This window comes from Mesoplodon bidens (genome assembly GCF_964165515.1).
Source record: "Mesoplodon bidens genome assembly, chromosome: 4".
NCBI classification, from domain to species: Eukaryota; Metazoa; Chordata; class Mammalia; order Artiodactyla; family Ziphiidae; genus Mesoplodon; species Mesoplodon bidens.
Window position 1 is genome coordinate 79,702,927 of NC_138160.1, and position 19,001 is coordinate 79,721,927.

Below are 19,001 nucleotides of genomic sequence, written 5' to 3' on the forward strand. Positions count from 1 at the left end.
CCCTGCTTTGTCTGAAGCTTGGAGCAAGCGAAGGGCAATCTGAAAATTAAAGGAAAAGAAAAAACAACAAATATTGAAAATGCACTCACTTGTTCAGCAGATATTTATTGAGGGTCTCATATACCAGCCTCTGCTCTAGGCTCTGGGTGTTAGGAGGCAAGCAAAGCAGGCTTCCTTGGTGGCGCAGTGGCTGAGAATCTGCCTGCCAATGCAGGGGACACAGGTTCAAGCCCTGGTCCAGGAAGATCCCACATGCCTCGGAGCAACTAAGCCCGTGCGCCACAGCTACTGAGCCTGTGCTCTGGAGCCTATGAGCTACAACTACTGAGCCCGCATGCCACAGCTACTGCAGCCTATGTGCCTAGAGCCTGTGCTCCGCAACAAGAGAAGCCACCGCAATGAGAAGCTCACACACCACAACGAAGAGTAGCCCACGCTCGCTGCAACTAGAGAAAGCCCACGTGCAGCAACAAAGACCCAATGCAGCCAAAAATAAATAAATAAATAAATAAATTTTATAAAAAAAGAAAAAAAAAGAGGCAAGCAAATCAGACAAACTCCCTGCCTGCAAGGAACTTGTGTTCTAATGGGGAGACATAAAACAAACAAATAAATCAATACATAGTTTACTCTCAGGAATTGATAAAAGCTAAGAAAAAAAAAGCAGGCTAAGGGGATAGACACTGGGTGGCAGCAGGGGTGGGTTGAGGGGGGAGTGCTACTCCTTTTAGATAGAGTCAATAAGGAGAGACTCTGAGCAAGAGACAGATCAGAAGACCAGGTGAAGTGACATGTGAATTCCCTAAGCAACAAGCTTCCCAAAGCTTATTCTCTTAGCAGGAAATAAAAAGGTTAGAAACCCCTTTTGGCGAGAGATAGTTTTAAACAATAAACTCTGAAGTCACCTAAACCCTACTCAGCTTCCTCTTCTGGGACTCAGTAGCTCAGTCTGATGGCCCTCTTTCTTCATTCTCTGTCATCACTTCTGTTCTCATGGGTGGGGTAGAGTTCTGAGCACACACAGACACACACAACTGGGCTGGGGCTTGTGACAATGTCACAGAACTACCCCCAGCTTCCTCTATCTCCTTCACCCCTCCCCTCCTCCGCTGCAGAATTTGATTTCCAAGAATTGGCCCATGGTGCCTCCTCTTTTTTGTCCCCTTTTCCCCAGTCACCTGTTTCCATCCATCCCACCCATTGTACCCCTTTAACTATAGGAAATGCCACTCCAAGGGACTCTATACAGGTCTGTGCCTCTGGCCCTAGGTATAGGCTACCTCCTTGGTTTTGCTCCTTCTACTTTATTAAGTTTTTCATCCAGGTTGAAATGATAAAATATAACAAGGGAAAAGAAATTGAGGATCAAGAGCTAACTAGGATCTAATCACGGCAGCAACTGAATGTTGAACCAAACACAGGTTGCAAACAGAGATGCACAGCAGGACAAGGCATGAAAACCAGTGTGTGAAGGAGGCCTAAAGACAATAGGTACCAAGCTCGTTACACTTGACTCGAGAACGACACTTGTGTGCCAGCGTGGCCCTTTAATGCGCTAGGATCTAAACGAAACACCAGACAGGCCTTGAAAGAGGTCATGTGGACTTTAGGCTGTCAGTGGGCCTCGCACGGTCTCCACACGGGGAACTGCCTCTCTGTCTAAACAGGGGGAAACCATGGAAAGGTATATGGAGCAGGGGGTGGCATGATCAAGCAGTGGCTGAAATAATCAGCTGGAGGGCATCGTACAAGAGGACGGCAAGGACACATCTTGAGAAGCAGCAAAACTTGTTTGAAGGCTGATGTGAGGAGTGATGAGGACCTGGACTGTTTTAATGACTGTGGGAAAAAAATTTTTTTAAGCTGGATAAAAAGAGATTAAAAAGGATGAATCATAGACAATGGAGGAAGGCTCGAAGCAGATGAAGTTAAAGCAAAAGGCTCTGATCTGGGGACAAAGACATTGCTTGAGTTGTTAGCAGAACATCCACATGAAGACAGTCCATCAGCCTGTTGGAACTGCAGCAGCAGAAACCTGGAAGGAGAGATCAGGAGAGGGAAATGTGGGATGGGTGAGGGGATATAAGAAATCTCTGCACTTGAACATATTCTCCGAGGGAAAGAGTAAAGTGGGAAAAGAGCAGAGAACAGAGGTTTTATCTTTGTGGAAGGCCCATATCCAGGATGGTGAGGAAAAGGAGGCCCAAGAAAGATGGAGAGACATAAAGGTGGGCGATAGCTCCTTTATGCCCAGGAGGCAGGATGTTATAGACATAGGAAAGGGGTATATATCATCTCTGTTAAAGGCCATAGAAGCCGGCTGGGAGTTACCTTTTCCAGGTGGATGGACAGAGGTCATATTTCATGGTAATATGGACACAGCACAGTGAGGCATTCAAGGTCGTGTCTTAAAATAACTCAGCATTAAAAAATAAAACAAAACAAAAACACTAGTTTCTGAAGGCTTCACCTGGGGACATGGGGGTGGGGAGGATAAAACAGCAGGAGCAGCAGTCACTGGGATTGCTGGAGTCCCACCTGGCCTTGCCATGGGGTGACTTTTATTCTGAAGCTGCTTGTTAATTTCAGTTATGCAAATTTCTGAACCTTACCCTAATAGAAAGTGAAAGCAAAAAGAAATTCCCCTCCATTCAAATCTGCAACAGCGTGGATTAAGGTAACAAATCAACATTTCTCTTGACTTTGTCTTAAAATCATTATTTTTTCAGTGAGAATAATGACCTGAACTGAAGGTATAAAACTTCTGTCTTGAGGAGCTTTTGCAGCCTAAGGTGGGGATCTGGGGAAGGTGGGTGAATCTGGCACTACTGTATTGGAAAGTTCATGCAGTGCTGTTAAGGATAGGATTTTATTTAAGAATCTGTTTAACTGACTCACTCTCTTTTGGAGATTCTCTTAGCTTTTCCCAAATGTTTGTTGCAGTTCTTGTATCTTCCATCTCCGGATGTTTTGTACAAAACACTAAAGCACAGTATAATGGAAAACCCATTAGACAAAGGGTCAAAGAACTGTATTTTAGTCCCAATTTTCCTTCAAACTTCCTATGTGATTTTGGGAGAGTCACTCACCCTCGGTTTCTTTATCTGGACACTAAGGACTTGTACTAGCTGGCCTTTAAAGTTCTTATCAGTTCTAAAGTGAAAGACTACATGAGTAAATATCAAGGCCTTTTTCTCCTCTCTTACCTAAAAAATATAACTTCCTTTGGGTATGTCTGCTACAGGTGGGGGGAAAGCGCCATAATTTAGGCCAGAGAATGTGAGTTATAGTAACCACAATAAAAATTTAATGTTTAACATTCATTACATGCTTCCTACATGCTAGTTGCTGTGTTATGCCATATTCTTCACATGAATTATTACACTTAGTCCTCTCAATGTTAGTGTCAACCATTACCCTATCTTATAGGCGAGGAAACTGATGCTCAAAAAATCAGAAAATTTGCCCAAGACCATTCAGGTTAAGTACAATGGAGCTAGAGTTGGGACACAGGCACTCTGATTCCCAAGCTCAGGACCTAACAAGTAATTTCATTTTTCAAACCATCAGAAATTCAAGATAATAGACCAATTATGGTTTGATATATCAGAGGCCCTTGGAACATTGGGATTTGGTAGCAATAATTTAATGCTTTTCTAAAAAGAGGGGAGGAGAGTTGTTATTTAACCATGATTTTCTTCTTTTTCTTTAACAATATTTGTTGATCTGCATTAATATTGCAAATTGTAAAATTGAAATAACTGTTTAGACGATTAATTCAAAAGAATGTGTTAATGATAAAAAAGAAAAGGAAAGGAAACCATTCATGGGTTTAAGTTGAAGCAGGGAGAAGGTAAATAGAGGCAGGTGACAGGGTGGGTGTCAGAAGTGAATACCTAAACTAACCACATATATTGTTTGTCCTTATTTTATGTTTTGTAGTGTTACCCTTCTAACGAGAAGAGATTGTCTCAGTTTTATTTACAGAGGCAGTGAGTTCAGTTCGATTTGTGTTTTCAAAGGTAGCCTGAGATAAGGAAGACCAAAGCAACTTTTAAAAATACTCTGTTTGAATATTATAAATGAAATTTTATTTCCATGGCCTTTGATATATTGGAAATAAACTGAGGGTAAACACTTAGCTTGACCAGCATCCTTTATACCAGCAACCATAGAATTGGGCCATTCAGCTAATGTTTTTTATTGAAAGAGGTGAAGTTCAAGGCCATTGATAATAGTAATATCTGGTATCCAAAGAATATTGAGCATTCTTCATGACTTATTAAGACAAAATAGAGACACCTGTGCAGTTTACCTTCCGGTATCCAGACACATTCTTAAAATGATGTAACCAAATGTTAAAAATGCTCAACATGCAATGAATTTACACACCTACCTTCTGTCCATTGCACAGAATGCAGAGGGGATTCCATAGATGTAATTTTAAGGCAGAGTCCCTTTAATTGAGCTCTAAAAAAATTTTATTTATAATACCCAGATGATAACAATTTCTACTTTATTTTGTGGATATTTGGTGCAATTCACATATGCCCATCTATTTTTCAAGTTATATTTATAAATTGAAATCTTTTTCTTCATGCTATAAATGTTATTGTTGTTTTTTCTTTCTAGGTTAAATCCATTTATTGAAACATATTTTTCAGATCCTGAGTGACATAACTGGAGCCAACACGGTGCTATGGAGAACTATGAGATTTAGCCTGGATATTAACTTGTCTTCTAGAGAATAGATTTAGCATTCCGTTCTGCTGTAATGGCTAATTCATGCAGAAAACTAATATTTAATATTTACATAGGATTTTACTGCTCAGCAGTCATCCAAATATGTATTTGTTCTCAGTTCACAAGTTCATCTTTTGATCAGTCCAATAAGGACCGTGGGGCTTTCCCAGTAGCCATCAATGGGGAAATATTTCCTTGGCATGAGCTAAGGCTCCCCACCATGGTCATTCCCCTCCACTATGACCTTTTTGTCCACCCAAATCTCACCTCCCTGGACTTTGTTGCATCTGAGAAGATCGAAGTCTTGGTTCGAGATGCCACCCAATTCATCATCTTGCACAGCAAAGATCTTGAAATCATGAATGTTACTCTTCAGTCAGAGGAAGATTTGAGATACAGGAAACCAGGGAAAAAGCTAACTGTTTTGAGTTATCCTGCTCATGAACAAATTGCACTGCTGGTTCCAGAGAAACTTATGGCTGACCTGAGATATTCTGTGGCTATTGACTTCCAGGCCAAGCTAGCTGAGGGTTTTGAAGGCTTTTATAAAAGCACATATAGAACTCTTGGTGGTGAAACAAGGTAAGATGTAGCTCCAGTTATTTATAGTCTTTTGTGATACTTTCCTTATGGGTTATGTCTCTTTGCCAGGAGCATGCTTCAGTAGTCATTTATGAAAAGCCCGAAAAACTATGGGGAAACTCAGAAGGAGAAGCTCTGCCATTCCTAAATGAAATCACAATAAAAATGGGAACACAGGATGCAGAGGCATAAGTGGCTAGAGAGAGAATAACCAGGAGGAAAAGCCAATATATGACTATGACAAGACTGACATGTTTATCTCCTAGGGGAAAGGATGGTCAGTGCAGAGAGAGCTGAAATATGGAAGGCTTCTCAAAGGAGGTTAGACTTGATCTGAGACCAAAAGGAAATATACATAAGATTTGGGTTGGGAGAGAGGAAATGAGAGCATGTACATTGCCCAGGAAACAGCATGACTCAAATCCAGAAGACAGAAACAAGTCAGTTTGGAGAACTGAGAAATATGGTCTATTTGATCAGCTCATGTTTATTGAGCCCATGCTGTGTGCCAGGCACCGTTCTAGGCACTGAATGTATAGTAGTGAGATATAGACTAGGGATTGGGAATAATTTAGCTGAGTGGTCAGGGAAGTTCTTGGTGAGGAGGAAGTACGTTTAAACTGAGACCTGAACTTTCATGAGGACATCTAAGGGCACAGTGTTCCCAGCAAAGGCATCAGCAAGTGCAAAGTCTGTAAGGCGGGAGTGATTGAGAGACGAAGGACAATGAGAGAGGGAGAGAAGTAGAGTAGAGAGGGGTCAGATCATGTAGAGAGAGACTTAGAGCCTCTTGTTTTAGGCTTTTACTCAGGGGCCATAGGAATTCATTGGAAAGTTCTGATGTGATGTACGCTCTATAAAGATCAAGTATATGTTGATGTACATTATAGAGAGGAAAAAGTAGAAGCAGATTAGTCTTTTAGGAGGTCATTGCAATTGTTCAGGCCAGAAAGGATGTTGGCTTGGGCCAGGCCAGTGGTGCAGCTTATAGAGTGAAGTGATTGAACTTGGCATTTGTTTTCAAGTGTAAAACAGACAGAATTTGCTGACATTGACTATGTAAGGCAAGAGAAAGAGAGGAACCAAGGATGCTTCATAAAGGGGATGATTTGGTTGTCCAGGGCCAGGGTCCATCTCAGAGGGGAGAGGAGTCTGGTTTCAGTGCTCTCCTACATTTTATCAGTTGCATTCAATTGCCAGTTTGAGAAATCCCCAATACAATGGCTTTGCCACACACTTGTTTTTCTCATGCAGCAAGAAATCCAGAAGTAGGGCATCCCAGGTTTGCTACAGTGTTTACCAATATTATCCAGGACCCAGGCTCCTCGTATCTTTCTGCTCAGCCATCCTTGGCATATGACTTTCCTCCTAATACAAAATGATTTCTGCACTTCTAAGCATCAAGTCCACATTCCAGGCAGGAAAAGGGGGAAATGGGGGAGAGGAAAATGCAAAAAGAAACATTCCAGCTGAGTCTGACTCCTTTTACCAAGATTTCTCACCCAATGACTTCAACTAGGCCAGATCGAGTCATGTGCCCACCAAGTTGCAAGAGAATCTAGAGAAGTGATTTTTTCATCAGACACATTGCCTTCCTGAACAAAATCAGGATTCTACTGGAACTGAAGGAGAGTGGATATTGGTAGGCGACTTTAGCCCCACAGTGTCTGCTGCCTACCTCTCCTTCCCCACTTCAGGTGCTCACTGCCCTTTGCAGGTCACATGCTCACTCCACAGCCCCCAGCAGTCCACTGAGGACAGCCCTTCCCCAGGCCCACCTCCCCTTCCCTTGGGGACGCTTCCCCTCGTTGCAGCCTCAATTCTCAGAGGCCTCAATTCTCAGGTCCAGCACAGTATTGGATAGGAAACGTCACCTTCTCACTGAGGTACCACGTGACCAGTGATGGTTTATTTCACTTTTTTTCAAGTGACAAAACCTCCACCTAAAAGAAATACATTTTAAGGATATAATTTGGGGAAATGAAGGAGACCAGAGGGGGGATTTTTTTAGAGTAGAAGCTTGGAAAGTAACATGCCTCCCATAATTAACTGCAGACTATTTCTGACTCTTCTTATGATTAATTAGTCAGCTCTCTTCATACTCAGTCACCTAGTAGGTCTTAGCATGTAGGATGATTTGCAGGACAGTGTCAACAGCATTTTATTACCTCTCTCTCTTTTTTTCATACACACACACACACACAGTACACACCCACATGCATACACATACAACTTAACTTAAAATACAAAAATAATTCAGTCAACAATAATTCTTTGAGAAGCAGGAAGTCACTACTTTGCATGCAGCACTAAAATTGTGTAAATAGCAAAAAAGATCTTAAAGTTTTGGCTTTTCCATTGTAAGACTTACTATAATCAAAATTTCACATTAGTAAAAATTATTCCAGGTACTTGGGATTCCTTTACTTCTGTAGGACCTGTTACTGAATCCAAGTAATACCGAGGCCCCAAACAAATCATTTAGCTCCCAGTCTCACTTTTCCAGTCTGTATTATAGAAATACAGTAGACTGAGGCAAAATTATCGTGACAGGCCCTCTTTTTCCCTCCTCCTGGCCCTTCTCACCCTTTATCTGTCCCTCGAGCTTTTCTATTCTGCTCTCCTTCTTCAATCAAAATATGCTCTCCAGAGTTGCTGCTTAATTAAAGTTTTAAAGCCCAAAGAATAAATCTGTAATTATATCATTTCAAGCATTATCAAGGTGATGGGGTATAGAGATTTGTCAGAGTATCTATCTACCTGTTATAGTCTGAAGGCTGGATCTGCTTTGCCAGCAAGCAGAGAGAGCTAGACGTGTCTGGGGGGAAGCTTGGGTCCCGCAGGAAGACCTTTAGCCAATGACGATACAGAATATAAAAGCCCAGCTCCTTGCCTCCAGTAGGGGAAAACTTGAAGGTGTAGTTTCCACTCCAGAGCTCCGCTGGGATGAAGCTGAAGCTGGCACCGGGCCTGACTTCTTCCTCTTCCCTTCTTCCCTGTCCCGCTTCCCTCCCTCCTTTACCTGTTTCTCTCTCTCTTTTTTTTTTTTTTTTTTTTGTGGTACGGGGGCCTCTCACCGTTGTGGCCTCTCCCTTTGCGGAGCACAGGCTCCGGACGCACAGCCTCAGCGGCCATGGCTCACGGGCCCAGCCGCTCCGCGGCATGTGGGATCTTCCCGGACCGGGGCACAAACCCGTGTCCCCTGCATCGGCAGGCGGACTCTCAACCACTGCGCCACCAGGGAAGCCCTACCTGTTTTTCTTGGCAGCATGTTCTTATAAATCAGGATATGCTTCCTGGGAACACAACCTAAGGCATCACTAATCTCACAGATATTCAAATGTCTGGTTGAAGCCCACTCAGGTTTAGTGATGACACTAAACTACTAACTTCCTAGTCAATTTTGAAGTCAAATTGGGCATGACTAGCTCAGCAAATTTACTAGCTAAGGGTCTTGGTAAGGTCACTCAAATTCTCTGAGCCTCAATATCCTTCTCTGCTATGAGTATGAAGGTGATCATGTGAAATAGAGTGCCCAGTACCCTGCATTATTCATGATTGGCAGCTACTAAACAAATTTTACCGTCATTTTCTTCAAAAATAGATTCTGGATTCTGTAAGGTTATAGTTTGAGAAATCAAATGTATCACCTCCAGGTTTGATAAGCTGTGTTCTGAAGGTACAAATTCATTTCTTTCTTTCTTTCTTTTTTTTTTTTTTTTTGACTTCACTTGTGTATTCTTTCTGGAATGTACTTCTTTTCACAGAACAATTGCAGTAACAGATTTTGAGCCAACCCAGGCACGAATGGCTTTCCCTTGCTTTGATGAACCACTGTTCAAAGCCAACTTTTCAATCAAGATAAGAAGAGAGAGCAGACACATTGCCCTATCCAACATGCCAAAGGTATTTGCCAATTTTAGAAACTTTGGGGAATTGTTCTCAAAATGAACTTTGGTCTTTGTTTTGTTGTGTTTATTTTGTTTTGTTTTGTTTTCAGCACTTAAGCCATTAATTTGTTTTTGATCCTTCTACATATTACATTACCCCAATCCATCTAGATTTTAACATCATTCTGTTTGGGCATTGTTTCACAAGAAGCTTTATTTTTTAAATAAAGTGATTTATATTTTACTTGTGTTTATATGGAAGCAGAGTTCTTTTAAATCAGTGTTACTTGGCTAGCGATGAAATTCAGAATCGCCCAGAACAGCACTTCTCAAACTTTAATTTTCAGATGAGTTGTCTGAGGATCTTGTTAAAATTCAGATTGTGATTCAGTCGTTCTTCAGGTAAAGCTCAAAATTCTGACTTTCTAACAAGCTCCCAGGTGATACCACTGCTGCTGGTCCAGAGACCACATTTGGAGTGGTAAGGATCTAGAGACGCTTCCCTGGGCCCCATCCTGGAAATTCTGATCTAGTAGTCTGTGATATAACATAGAAATTTCTTTTTTAAGTTCCACGAGTAGTCCTTAAAATTATTTATGAAAATTATATATCATAGTTATCAACTTTTTTAATAGAGAGACCTCTGAACACTTTTATTTGCGTCATATTTATACTAAAAATGCAGAGACTCTGAATGACACAGTAGACACTGAGCCTCATTTGATATTTCCTCACTAGTGATATGCTTGCCTCTTGAGCTGTTGAACGAAATGTAAAATATTTCCCCATTGCTACTTAGAAAGTAGGATAAAAATAGAGGCTCTCCTGACAGTGCTTCAGCAGGATGAGCTCAGAAAGCAGCCAGGTCATCATAACCCAGCCAGTGACTCCACCCTATTTTCCTCTCTGCCTTCCACAGTGACTGTCCTCTGTGGATGAATGGGGGAAATGAGTCCATAAGCTACAAGCTGAATTTCCCCCAGATTTCTCTTTAATGCTAGAAAAGTGTTTGCTTTGAAATACTTGCAGAGCAGATCAAGGGGAAAAGTGACACACTCCACATGACATATATCCCACAGTTTTTCCATGATCATACAGACAACAATTTAATTTGCCTACTCATTTTCAGGTAAAAAGGATTTGCTACTTAGCTCCAAGTCTTCTTTCTATGAACTGAATGTTCATTTAAGGGTAGTTCAGTCTCTTTCCTGGCAGCTTTTTATTAACAGAATTTTTCACATGAATAATCATGGAGGATAAAGTAAAAATACAGTTAGTAATGCCTTTTAATCAAAATGTGATGCAAACATAAATTGTCAGTTCGTTATATTAGAATCTCAGTTTTCTATCTTTAGAAACCGTCAGTAACTTCTCATATTTAGGAAAAACAAGTGAACACTTTCAAAATATTTCATATAATCCTTGAACTTTGCATTGCCTCAGTTGACTGGGCCAGTTCTCTGGATCATGCCTTTTCCAGCAAATATTGGCTTAGTTTCTGCTTCTCATTGGCATGCCCAACCCAGGCTTTCATGGTGATCCAAAAAAAGAAGAACAGAAGTGATGCTACAATCATACTCTTTGGATAATAGCTGCAGCGCTTAAGATGGGTTATGGACTGGTGAGAAGAAGCAACACATACTAAGTTCTCAATTTGTTTAGTTAAGAATGTAGGAATACAAGTTAAGAACACTAGGAAGTGAGGTGGTCAGCCAAGCACTAGTAGAGGCAGCATATATACTGGGCATGTCTTTGCCCCTTCATTCCTTAAGGGAACACACACCTGCTGGTGACACTTGCTATGCAAGTAGAATCCTGCCAAAATTGAGAAGACAGCTAAATCCTTCTCTAGCAACAAGTGTTTTATACTTAGAGCTTACATCACCATCCTGGAAGGACTTAACACTAACAGCCCAAATACTTCCATTTAAGGCAATGTTGATCAACATGGGTCACTCCAGGTTCCTGAACAAAACTCAGCTTCTGTGGACTATGTCTTCATCTGGGGGGGAGGGGAGAAATCAGAGGGATTGCCCACCTGTCTCCTGTCTCTGCCACCAGCTGTCAAGTGTCACAGACTCGTTTCCCCACAGTCCCACAACCTTTCCCCTTCCTCCCCTCACCCATCTACACACTTGACAAAAGGGTCTTGCTGCTGAGTTTGGGCAGAGGACCACAGTCATAATGTCCCCTCCCCAGCTCCTACCATAACCCTCTCATCTGCTAGGATTCTATGTACCCATAGAACTCTGGTTGAATCAGACCCCTAAAAAAGATTATTGTTGGACAAAATTAACTTGCTGGACAGAGGTAAAACTTACAGCCCTATGCATGCTGCCACCTTTCCTAGAGTATTTGGTCAATGTTTCCTACTTTATTGAAACTTAGGAATTGAGTTTTTGATAGAATTCTGTAGAATTTAATAGCACACACATTTGTCATTGACGTAGGCAAGGCAGTTTATGATAATACTTCAAGCTATTTTTTCTCGCCAAAGCAAACTGCAATCTTATACAAACACATAAAATATGCTCAATAGTCCGTGGTTAGCACTGCCACAAACCAGATGCCTTAAAAGGAGGTTGGAGAGGGTGAGGGACAAGCCAGTCTAAGAATTGTTTTCAATTTGAAGAAAGTGGTATTTTCAGATGACTGGATCTGTGTCCGTTCAGAATTTAGGGGCATCAAACCGTGGTGAAGACCATCTCTGGGACAAGCTATCCAGGGCAAATAAAGATAGAATTCAGTAATTACTCAGTGAATTTGATGGATGCGGCTGACCAGTCTATAGCCTTAAAACTCTTTACTTCCTCAGTAGATAGGCAGAAGCTCAAATCACTAATGATCTCCTTGGCCTGACTGCTTTCATTGCTGAATCAATGAAGCAAAGATAAAATAAGACTATGACTCAAGCTGTCACCCAGCGAGTGAAAGAATGAGCAATGGCTTTAGAGTCACACGGTCACATCCACATCTTGGTCCTGCCGTGGAACTAGGCATGTGATCTTGGGCAATTCAGTTAACACTTCTGAGACTGTTTCCTCACCTGTGAAATAACACTTACCTCACACACACATAATAGGAGGATTAAAAGATAATGCAAAACATCTAGCACAGAAAAAAAAATCTAGCACAGTTTTGCTTCCCATTTCCTTCTGCAACAGATATTTATTTATTATATAACAAAGGGAAAGGGACTCTTCTCTGGCATTTTTGCTTAGAAGTACAAATCTTGAATTGATACCAGTGTTGGAGATGATTGCATCTCAAGAAAGCAGAAGCATCTAAGATATTTTTATGCTTTCAAGCAACAAAATAGATATCATTTTGAGATCCCAAAAGTAGTACATTGTGTCTTCGAGGAAGTCTAGAGATAAAAGAAATGGAGGGAGGTGAAGCCACAGAATGTTGTGAAAGGTCCACTGATCTCCTATAAGGGGATCACATGTCCTTCGGAACATCAAGCTTTCCTCTAACTTACGTAGCCTATGTCATAGGCATTCTTGTAAAATACTCCAGTTTTCAAATACTGATTCTTTCCCTTCCTGTAGGTTAAGACAATTGAACTTGAAGGAGGCCTCTTGGAAGATCATTTTGAAACTACTGTAAAAATGAGTACATACCTTGTAGCCTACATAGTTTGTGATTTCAACTCTGTGAGTGGCACAGCCTCGTCAGGGGTCAAGGTGAGTTTGGGTTCTCATTTCATACACAGTGCAGAATAGTTTCCTGAAGGCAATGAGCTTTTCTTTATTTTAAGGTTATTTTCCTTATTATCAAAGTATCATGCTTATTTACAAAAATAGAGATAGATAAAAAATAAGTTACCCACAATCCCATCACCAAGATATAATTACTGGTAATATTTATGTCAGCCTTCCAAGTATTTTCTATAAGTCTGTCAGTATATGGGTGTATATAGTAACAGTATATACTATATATAACTATATATACATTTTACAAAATAATATATGATTGTTTTAGCTCACCATAATATGCCATAAAAATTAAATGCCATTAAATATTTCTATAATATTAATAATTAATAGTATTGTACTCTACTACATAGAGGTACCATAAGGATTTTTTAATCAGCATCTTATTCTAGGACACTTACATTGTTTCCATTTGTTTTCTATAACTTTATTTCCTCAGTGAAAGGAGGTCTTCATAATTTTTAGAGCGTTTATTGTTTACAAAAATTTACAGTACCCAATAATTATAAAGTTTTGCGACTATCAGTGAAGACATGAAAAATAAAAAAGAACTCCTTACCCTGAGGAACCAAGTTATAGACCTAAAAACATATTCAGGGGCTTCCCTGGTGGCGCAGTTGTTGAGGGTCCGCCAGCCGATGCAGGGGACACAGGTTTGTGCCCCGGTCCGGGAAGATCCCACATGCCGCGGAGCGGCTGGGCCCGTGAGCCATGGCCGCTGAGCCTGTGCATCCGGAGCCTGTGCTCCGCAACGGGAGAGGCCACAACAGTGAGAGGCCCGCGTACCGCAAAAACAAAACAAAACAAAAAACCATATTCAAAGAACCATAAAATAATGCCTATGAAAAATAGCAATAAAATGGCTATTACAATTTCCATACATATTATATCTTTGGATATGTAGATACATGTTATCAGCAATGTGTCTACCTACATCTCTGCACGTATATATATGTGCAGAGATATAGATGTGTGAGAGGTCAGATGGCACTTTACGTCAGAGGACAGGGTCCTGTCAGCTTCCTTGGATTCACATCCCAGCTCTACAGTTTTCTACACGGGGGGCTTGAAGTTAGTTACTGAATCTCCATGTGTTTCCATTGCTTCATCTGTAAAATGAAGACAATAGCACCTATTTCATGAGGTGATTGAGAGGATTAAATTAGATTTTACATGTGTGCATTTAGCACAGTGCCTGGTACGCCACTGTGGTCACTAATATATCCTTCTTATAAAATTTCTGAGGAACTTCAGTTAACTCAGAGTATGAAAGCAGGTTATGAAATGAGAGCAACACTGTACTTGAAACCCAAGAAGATTGGAATCTAACTTTATTTCTTCCACTTAATAGCTAATAGTTTGCAGGGAGTCAATGAACATATTTGGGCATTTTTGAGTTTAAAGAAAACACGACATGGTGGGATGAATTGGGAGACTGGGATTGACATATATACACTAATATGCATAAAATAGATAACTAATAAGAACCTACTGTATAAAAATAAATTAATTTAATTTTTTAAAAAACCCAATAATCAAAAAAAAAAAGAAAAGAAAAGAAAAGAAAACATGACAGAGGGTGGTTCCAATAGGTTCATGAAGGATTTCCACCTCATAGAATTATGTTTTATTTGAATTGTGTTGGTGGTCATAATTTTGGAAGGTTTATTCTCAAGTGCTAGAGTACATGATAGTGATGAACTGAAGTGGGCTCTCATGAGGTGATGGGTTTATATAGCTTAAAACGTACAGATTAGCATCTAGGGAATATACTGTAACAGAAAATACAGGGTTGTTTATAATTTTCAAGAGTGATTCTTGCTTTAATACTTTACAGAACATCTTATCCCCTGTTGACAACATGTTTAACGGTATCTCAATAATTTCTTGAAAAATGCAGTCTGCCTTTCTTTGGGTGAGGGCTGTTAGGAATGGAGTTGTGCAAAGGAGCTGTCCTTCAAAGACCACTTCTTCCCACCAACATTTCCCAGGTGTCCATCCATGCAGCCCCAGACAAATGGAGTCAAACACATTATGCTTTGGAAGCATCATTGAAGCTGCTGGACTTTTACGAAAATTACTTTGATATCCGCTATCCACTCGCAAAACTGGGTAGGTTCAAATTCCACATCATCATCTTTATTTTTAGAACATACTTTGATTTCGTCCCTCTTAGTATGTGATTTAAATGAGCACTAAAGACGTTCAGTTAGCCCAGAAAGCAATAATTTGTACCTCAGAGATGGTCCTAGAGTTTAGAAAATAAAGTATTATGAGAAGCCCAAGTACTGTGGTTCATTTCTCTATTCTTTTACAAGGTTTAATATTAAAATATCTGCATTTTATATTAGATTTAAATGGATGAATTTTCTGGAGCATATATTTTCTTCTGTACCATATTTGTACAAGACTAGCAATCTTTCATAAAAGTTGCCGAAGGTTTATGTAAATAGCTGAAAATTGTCCTTCCATCTATTATCTACCGTGGGTCTGAGGCTGGAAGATAAGACTGTAGCACAGACTTAAAAAAAAAAAAAAGATTTGGAGGAAATAGATAATTTGAATGTAGTAGTCATAGATCTTTATATGAGAAAATACACATAGTCTATCTTGGTTGGTTTTAATTTTCTATCTTAAAAATTAAAAATTGTGATTCTTATGTTGCAGAATATATAAAAACCATGACTTAAATTTTATAACTTATATAGATTAATTTTTAGAGTTTCTGACAATGACAAAACATTGTGTTTCTTTGGGACTTTAGAACACACACCTTATCATGTCCTTCCTCCCCTTTCCTGCCCAACCTCCATACAGTTTTAGAGAGTTAAAAGGGACCATCAGAAGACATCTCCAGGTGGTTGTCCCTACAGTTCCTGAGTCTCACTGTATTATTATAGCACAGGTTCTATACACCTTTTAGTACGGATATACTAAATCAGTTTACCCACAGTCCACTGCTGTCCTCTGTCAAAAATCAAGGAAAGATCAAATAACAGCTATCAACAATCTTAAGTTGCTTTTGAAAAATGCAACCTTGAAGATCATATGAAGTGAATGTATTTAAAATAAAACTAACTGAAAGGAAACACGCAGCTTAGGAAAAAATTGAGCAGATATAAGCATTTCTAATGGCTTTGGGAAATAATATAACTAATATAAAATCATCAATGCAATTTAGAAAAGGAGTCATTCCCACATTTGAAGTGCTAATGAATACTAATCTTTATTAGTGCTAGTTTGCTTTTTGATTGCATTATAAATATTTGATTTTATCCACTAGAATTAACCAATACTAATTCCAGACATTGTAATTGCAAGCCAAGTGACTTGATTTATTTCAAACTTTTAAAAAATTACCTTTCTTTTCAGCCAAAGAGCAGTATTTTTTCCAATATGGCCTGACAGAATAAACAGAAAGAAGTCCAAGATTAAATATTAGCCAGAAGTTTTCTGATTTACATGAAGTCATTGGCAGAGGGTATATATATATATATATATATATATATATATATATATATATATACTCACACACAGATATGATATAAATTACGTTATATCTGAGTTGCTTAAACATGATTAAATTTCACTTTTTTTCCCTAAGACTTTGTCAAGAAGTAGAGGAAATATCAATGTTGAAAAGGAAATTGAGCTCAGAAAGAAGTGATGCCAACAGCTTTTTTCCTCTACTGCCTTAGAAGGACACTTAGAGGCTGTATGCGCTAGAAATATTAATTGAAATATTGACTATAGAGATGCTCCTAAAAGGTGTTCCCCTGAAATTAAAATCCCCTTTTTTTCTTTTTTGTAGAAATGAGTTCATTATATGTTTTGTTGAATTCCAGACATATTAGAAATTATTTGATACCTCATATTTTCAAAGTTTTTCTGTAGTACTAATATAAAATACAATAGGAGAGTTTTAAAATGAATTTTTTTCTCAGCAGTAATGTACTCAAGGTATTTTCATAGTTTAGTTTTAGGAAAAAGTGGTTAAATGTCAATAGTTTACTTTACCTACAACCAAAACTTTACTGATAGACTTTATTCTGCTTGATAATGGATACTGATTATTTTCAGCAACTACAAGACACCATATCAATGTTAAGACACTCTTGATGTTTTCAGAAAATCTGCTTATATACACTGAATGGTTCATAACATATTTGAGGAGGAAGCAAATCCCACTTCTGGTGTGGAAGCCATAATGATCAAGTGTGGTTGTTCTTATTTCTTAGATCTAGTTGCCATTCCTGACTTTGAAAGTGGAGCCATGGAAAATTGGGGCCTTGTCACATATAGAGAGACGTTGCTGCTCTTTGATCCCAAGACCTCTTCTACTTCTGACAAACTGTGGGTCACCAAAGTCATAGCTCATGAGCTAGCACACCAGGTACCTGGCACTCATGACATTCTTTTAGCATCAGTTCAAAAGAGCGTTATGCAGAACACCACCAATATTCCTGAAACAACGTAAAATCATGTCATTTTACTTCTAGAGGGGACCTTAGGGATTATCAAGCCAAACATGATATGTCAAGTAGAAGAATGTTCAATCTCTAGACAATGGGTCTCATACAGGAATTTTATCACAAGAGAAGTGGCCACTATATCCTCTAAAACCCTTCAAGGCAAAGCCTCCAAATGTCTTTTAGTAAAGAAAAGTGAAGACCATGCAGATACATAAAGCACAGAATTAGAAACCCTACAAATAGAGATTTCTATTAAAAATATTTCCCCTTATACCCTCTAATATGGTGGCATTCCAATCTAGGGCAAAATCTATCTCCTTTCAATTGGCATCTGTGATTATTCATCCATAATGAAGTATTTTCAAGTCTGTGCACTCATGGGCTGCTGACCCTGGACACATTACCTAACTCTCTAAACTTCAGTGTCCTCGTCTATAAAATTAAGTTCATAATAGCTCCTGCTTCTTGAAACTGTTGTGAGGATTACAGATAAGTGTCTATGTCTGTCATGTAGTAGGTACTCAGTAAGTGTTAGTTATTAATGATGGTTACAGTGACCACCACTGCTACCATTTCTTACAGAATAAGATTTCCAAGGTCCATCTATCAACACTGTATTACATACAAATATGAAACAGTAAAACTAGCTCTACAGATATCAGAGACTTTTTCCACTCTATTTCATTTCTGAAAATTCCCCATTATGCAGTGAATTATTAAAGGCACCGGAAACTCTCTTTTACCATGTAGGCAAATATCATTCCATTGTAGAAGCTGGTAAAATCTCTTATTTTTAAATGTTTAACTTTATCCTTTACCATGACCATAATAATAATAAGGGGAGGTTGTTTGTTTTTGTTTGTTTTCTTTTAAGCAGCAAACTAAGAACCCAGTTACATAGGAGCCATGCTCAGCACTTTATTTTGAGAACATAGGAACAGCTTCCTCTGGTTTAGCATCTCCCCTCTGGCCCATCTTAGGGGTTTTGATCATTAGTCTCTGGAAGCTCTAAAGCACTTAACTGAGTCTGGGTATTCCTAATTTTCTACCCAATGTTCATAGGGAAATAATCAGAGAGCTCTACTTCTGAGGCTCCATCCTCCCTTAAGGCCTTCCTTTAATAGCTTCTCTTTTATGAGGACGCAGTGTTCAGGGCTGAAGCAGCAGGCCCCAGTGGCCTTGACTATTTTGTTTCCCCATTAATCTCCATATGACTATGTCACTCCTCTGCGTAAAACCCTGGCAAAGACTCTCAATGCCTGGATGAGTAAAGGATCCATAGCGTGGCAAACAAGGCCCCGAGGACCCGGCTTGCCTCCACCTCTCCAGCCTCATCTCTGAACGACACCTTTAGCTTTAGCCATCCCAGACTACCTGCCATTACCTGAACAGGTGAGGTTGTATCATTCCTCTGTGTTTTTGCTCCTGCTACCTGATCTGCTTAGAGCACACCCCACTTCCAATATTCCTGAGGACCCCTTGCAAGACTAAGGAAATGAATCGTTTCCCAGTTATTCTACACACTCTCCCAGCAAAACTGATTTTTTCCTTCTGGAATCTCCTCTGTCCCTTGTACAGACATAGATCATAGTGCCAAT

General features: G+C 39.6%; 1 protein-coding gene across 1 annotated transcript in view; it reads left to right on the forward strand.

Moving 5' to 3' along the window:
• Window positions 1-2,629: 2,629 nt before the first annotated feature.
• The window catches only part of ERAP2 (endoplasmic reticulum aminopeptidase 2), a 39,862-nt gene continuing 23,490 nt past the window's right edge, over window positions 2,630-19,001 (forward strand). Inside the window, exons 1-6 of the mRNA XM_081230834.1 lie at window positions 2,630-2,677; window positions 4,633-5,325; window positions 9,093-9,231; window positions 12,767-12,901; window positions 14,923-15,043; window positions 17,170-17,324. Coding sequence (XP_081086960.1) covers window positions 4,775-5,325; window positions 9,093-9,231; window positions 12,767-12,901; window positions 14,923-15,043; window positions 17,170-17,324 — 1,101 coding nt within the window. The 5' untranslated portion in view covers window positions 2,630-2,677; window positions 4,633-4,774. The remainder of the gene's footprint in view (window positions 2,678-4,632; window positions 5,326-9,092; window positions 9,232-12,766; window positions 12,902-14,922; window positions 15,044-17,169; window positions 17,325-19,001) is intronic.